Raw genomic sequence first — 5,509 nt, forward strand, 5'->3', positions numbered from 1 at the left:
CCCATCCCTTACTTTACCTGGCCCTGCCTTACCTTACCTTACTTTGTCTTCCCTTTCCTTCCCTTCGCCTCCCCTCCTCTCCCCTCCCCTTCCCTTCCCTTCCCATCCCTTCTATTTCCCATTCTTTTCACGGTACGATGGCAAACAGGGTTCAATTCTTCTTTTCACGGGCCGGGGGACAGAACTGATGGCAAGACAAATAGACAATTATATAGCGAAAAGCCTGTTTATATATCATCAAGGAGAGGTAATGGGGGGGGGGGAAGGGTGGGGAGGGTTGGGGTAAGAGGGAAGGGTGGTTGGGGTAGCGGGGAAGGGGAGTGAGGAGGGGGATTTTAAGGCTGACTTATTTGTTTTGTTTTGAAAGTCAGGTTTGAGTGTGGGGTTAGGGAGAGGAGGAGGAAGAGGAGGAGGAGGAAGGAATGAGGAAGAAGTGAAAGAGAAAGAAGAAGAAGAAGAAGAAGAAGAAGAAGAAGAAGAAGAAAAGGAGGAGGAGGAGGAGGAGGACGTGAAAGAGAACGTGTCTGATAGGTAGGCTATTTTTACTGATTAGAGGAGGAGGAAGAAGAAGAAGAGGAGGAGGAGGAGGAGGAGGAGGTATATCTGTCAAGGCAAATGTGTCACCGTGCATGGCGTAAGCGGGCGCACACACACACACACACACACGCACACGGCGGGCAGCTCAGTCGTCCACTCCAAGATGTACGCACGCACACACACCGCCCGTATGTACGTATTATAATTATTTGCTCTCTCTCTCTCTCTCTCTCTCTCTCTCTCTCTCTCTCATGTTATATAAGTAAGAAAATTAAGAAAAAACGTGGAAGTGTATTTTTTTGCTATATTCAATTTTTTTTTTTTTATTCTTGTTGTTGTTGTTGTGATGGTGGTGGTGGTGGTGGGTACTGTTGTTATTGTTGTTGTTGTTGTTGTTGTTGTTGTTGTTGTTGTTGTCGTTGTTTTTGTTGTTGTTGTTGTGGTGGTGGTGGTGGGTACTGTTGTTGTTGTTGTTGTTGCTCAAATTATTACTGGTGAGTTTTGAATTCAATGTTGTGTTTCTTGTTGTTGTAGATTTCATCGCTATTATTTTTACTCTTGTTGTTGTTGATTACATGTCGAAGCGGAAACTATGAAGAAAAAAAACAAAAGAATATCAACCTCCTCATCCTCATCATTTTTATAACTCACTGAAGAACGGCAGAACAAAGCCCTTTCCTAACGCCATTCATTTCTCTACCTTCTTCTCCGGTGAATGTTCTAAATATCATCTCTCCTCCTTGGTCGTACATCTTCTTGTTCTTCTTGTTCTTCTTCTGTTACATTTATTTTTTTCATCTTCGTCGTCGTCATCTCCTGTGTATCGCTTCTTATGTCTTCTGCAAAGTTTTAAGGGGCTGGTTAGGGCATGGGACCACAGCATCTAAAATCCCGGCGGCACAGGTTGCTTGCGGCTATCATTGTAGTTCAGGTGGGTCGCCAGGGCATGGGCTATATCCTCTCAAGTTGTCCAGACATCTCTAGGAAAGTCTGCGTACACTTGAGAGCTTGGAAGGCAGTGTTGGGGATGAGGATGTTGTTGCCCAGCAGATCTTGTAGGGTCGGCCTGTGGATGTGGAGTCTGGTGCGGAGGATGTGGAATCTAAACCCCTTTGAATGTGGATTTCCTACAAGAAGACATCACCAAGCTACAGGAGTGGAACAAAAAGTGGCTGCTCCATTTTAGTGAAGAAAAATATGAAGTCATGCATCTTGGGAGGGGAAATCCAGCATATCAGTACCACATGGGAAACACTCCACTACCCACCACAGAGGGAAAGAAAGACCTGGGAGCATATGTTACCAGACTACCAGTGAAGGCGAAATCCGTGCCAATCGCAGCGGACGGATTAAGCAGTAAAGCAGGAAATGTTCAGGTGTGTCGAGCTGTGTGGGGCACCATGGGCAGTGTGGGTCCTGGACTTTCTACCTCCATCGCCCTTCCTTTGCAGCCTTTCATTCATTATCTCTTCTTTTCCCTTCCCTTCCCTTCTCTTCTCTTCTCTTCTCTTCTTTTCCCTTCCCTTCATATTCTTTTCCCTTCCCTTCCCTTCTCTTCTTTTCCCTTCCCTTCCCTTCATATTCTTTTCCCTTCCCTTTCTTATCCTTTACTTTTCTTTACTCTCATTCTCTACTCTGCCTCTCAATTTCCATTTCTTCCTCTCCTTTCCTCCCATTCCCTATCCTGCTCTTCCCTTCCCTTCCCATCCCTTCCCTTCCCTCCCCTCCCCTCCCCTCCCATCCTATCCCCAACCTTCCCATCCCTTCCCTTCCGTGTCCACTTTTCAACCAAGATTGCATTCACGTAACTCACTCTTGTACCGTAATATCGCCAACGTGACGGAGGTGAGCACCGAGGCCACGCGCAGCTATACCAATATGTCCCAAACTTGACCTCACTACAATATTGCCTCCGCCTGAAGATTCATACGTGTCTACCTTGCAAGTGCTGGTTTTCTACGGTGCGGCTTCGTTTTCTATTAAAGGAAGGAACGAAGGGGAGACTATGTTGATTCTGCCGTCTGTTTGTTTATGATTAGTATAGTTGTTGTGGTATAGTGGATAGGATGGGATGGGATGGGATAGGACAGGATGGGACAGGATCGAACGGGATGAGATGGGAAAGGATGGGATGGGATGGGATGGGATGGTATGGGATGGGATGGGATGGGATGGGATGGGATGGGGAGGGATGGGATATGAATGTAAAGGAAGGAAGGCAATGGGATGGGACGGGGAGGGATAGGAACAGCTCTCTTTCCCTTTAACAACAAAAAAAACAACACACATACATATATATTTTTTTTACACAACTCTTACCAAAAAAAAAAAAAAAATCTCATCACTAGCGGCAAATAACATACAACAACGTATAAGAAAAATCAATCTACTTTACTTTCTTATACATATTCTTATTTCCCTTTAGACATGTAACAAAAAAAAAGAAGAAAAAGAAAAAAGAAAGAAAAAGAAATCGGGAGTTCGTAACCTCTCCAGCAAGCTTGTGTGTGTGTGTGTGTGTGTGTGTGTGTGTGTGTGTGTGTGTGTGTGTGTGTGTGTGTGTGTTAGCTCCTTATCCTCGCCTCTCTCTCTCCCCCTTTCTTCCTTATCTCCATTTTCTTTTTCTTTGCTTCACTTGCTATTTCCTCTCTTCGTCCTTATCTTCCTTCTTTCCTTCGTATCTTGTTTTTATCTCTCTTTATCTTTCCTTCTTTTTTTCCATCTCCCCTTATTCGTCATTTCCTTCATTCTTTATTTACATCTTCTTCCTCTTCCTCTTCCTCCCTTCTTCTTCTTCTTCTTTTTCTTTTTCTTTTCTTTTTCTTCTTCTTCTTCTTTTTCTTTTTCTTCTTCTTCTTCTTCTTCTTTTTCATCTTTCCATCCATCTTCATCACTGGCTCTTTTCTCCTCCCTCCCTCCCTCCCTCTTCCAGCTCCTCTTTCTCCTCCCCCTCCTCTTTCTCCTCCTCCTCCTCCTCCTCCTCCTCCTCCCCCTCCTCCTCCTCCTCCGTCTCATATCGTTATCAGTGAAGCCTCCCCTCCATCATTCTCTCCTTCCCTCCATCTTTATCAAGTTTCTCTCCCTTCTTCTCTCTTCTTTATTTCTTCTTCCTTCCTTCCTCTTCCTCTTTCGTAACTCCAATTCACCGTTTTTGTCTCTCCTTCGTAGTTTTGTTTGTTTTTGTTTCTTTCGTTTATTCTTTATCATTTCTCCCTCTTCCTATCTTTATCAAGTTTCTTTATCTCCTCCCGTTTGTTGTCTTCTTCATTTCTTATCATTTTTATCGCTCTTCTTTTTTTTTCTCGTATCGAAGTTGTTTTTTCCGTTATTTTTTTGTTATCATCTTGCTGTTATCTTCCCTTTCCATCTGTCCTTCCTTCATTAATTCCTTCATTCATCCATTTATTCCTCTCTCCCTTCTTCTCTTCCTTCCTCCTTCACCTGGTAAGACCGCATCTCGAGTATGCAGTACAGTTCTGGTCTCATTACAGAAAGGACATTCATTTACTGGAAAGGATTCAACGACGCGCCACGAAGATGATTCTAACCTTAAGGGCTCAACCGTACGGGGAACGACTCAAGCGACTCAATCTCTTTACACTGGAAAAAAGACGCCTACGAGGGGATATGATTCAAGTCTTCAAGTACCTGAAAAAGTTCAATAACGTCGATTATTCCAAATTTTTTGAACTGCAAACCAACTCAAGAACTAGAAATAACGGTTTACCCATTCAGTCGAGTCGATGTAACACAGACATTGGAAGGAGTTTCTTTTTAAACCGAGTCATCCGCCACTGGAACAATCTTCCCTCAGAAGTAGTAAATGCGAACACCATCAACTCCTTCAAATATAGAATCGACCGTCATTTCGTTGCGTCAGGAATAAACTGAATAACGAGGGGCTTCCATCTGCTCCCCAGGCCCCAAGCGGCTGTCGAGCAGATTAACTCACCAGAGCGGGCAACCTCGTAATGAGCCAATAGGTTTTCTGTTGCCTGCATTTCCATGTTTCTATGTTTCCATGTTTCCTCCATCCTATGAATTCCCACCCTCCACCTCGCCTTCCCTTTATTCCTCCTCCCTTCCTTTCTTCTTCCCTTACCTCCTCCTCCTCCTCCTCCTCCTCCTCCTCCTTTCAGCTAACTTTTACATTAATATGACGAAATGGAGGGAGAGAGGAAGAGGGAGGGAGGGAAGAAGGGAGGAAGGGAGGGAGAGAGGACGTAACAGGTTGGAGGTGTAGATTGAAGGGAGAGGAGGAAGGAAGGGAAGGAAGGAAGGGAGGTAATAGGGAACTAAGGGAGGGAGGGAGGAAGGGAAGGGAGGGAAATACCGCAGCAGGGAGTCGGTGAGAAGGAAAGGTAGGAAGATTACGAAGAGGAGGAGGAGGAGGAGGAGGAGGAGGTAGGGATATACCTCCGCGGGGGGTCGAAAGGTATAAAGATAAGGGAAGGGAGGAAGGAAGGAAGGAAAGAAGGAAGAAAGGAAAGCAGGAAGAGGAAAGAAAGAAGGAAGGAAAAAGGATGGAGGAAAGGAATAGGGAAGTAAAGAAAGAGGGAAGGAAAGAAGGAAAAAGAAGAAACTTGCCAAAATAAAGAATAAAAACACAAGTGGAGGAAAGAAAAGGGAAGAAGAAGGGAAGAAGGGAGGGAAATAAAGTAGGAAAATGATAAAGGGGGAGAGGGAAGGGAAGGAGGGAGAGGTGGGTCAAAAATCGTGGATGGAGAGATGGAGAGGGAGAGAGAATGGGAGGGAAAGGAGAGCGGGAGTGGAGGGAGAGAGAGAGAGGGTCGAGAGGGAAGGAGGGAGAGGTGGGTCAAAAAGAGGAGGAGGAGGAGGAGGAGAGGGGGAAGAGGAGGGAACAACACAAGTAGGGAGGAGGAGGAGGAAGAGGAGGAGGAGGAGGATAACAGAGGGAAGTAGAGAGGGAGGAAGGGAGGAGGAAGGAGGGGAAGGGAGGGATGGGGAAGGG

The 5,509-nt window shown here is 45.4% G+C and overlaps 1 protein-coding gene across 1 annotated transcript in view; it reads left to right on the forward strand.

The window, feature by feature from the left end:
• Positions 1 to 599: 599 nt before the first annotated feature.
• Positions 600 to 5,509, forward strand: part of LOC126980683 (tumor protein p53-inducible protein 11-like) — a 76,700-nt gene continuing 71,790 nt past the window's right edge. The window contains exon 1 of the mRNA XM_050830840.1: positions 600 to 729. Within this exon, the coding sequence (XP_050686797.1) occupies positions 701 to 729 (29 nt within the window). The 5' untranslated portion in view covers positions 600 to 700. The remainder of the gene's footprint in view (positions 730 to 5,509) is intronic.

This window comes from Eriocheir sinensis, chromosome 4, assembly GCF_024679095.1.
Source record: "Eriocheir sinensis breed Jianghai 21 chromosome 4, ASM2467909v1, whole genome shotgun sequence".
Lineage (NCBI taxonomy): Eukaryota > Metazoa > Arthropoda > Malacostraca > Decapoda > Varunidae > Eriocheir > Eriocheir sinensis.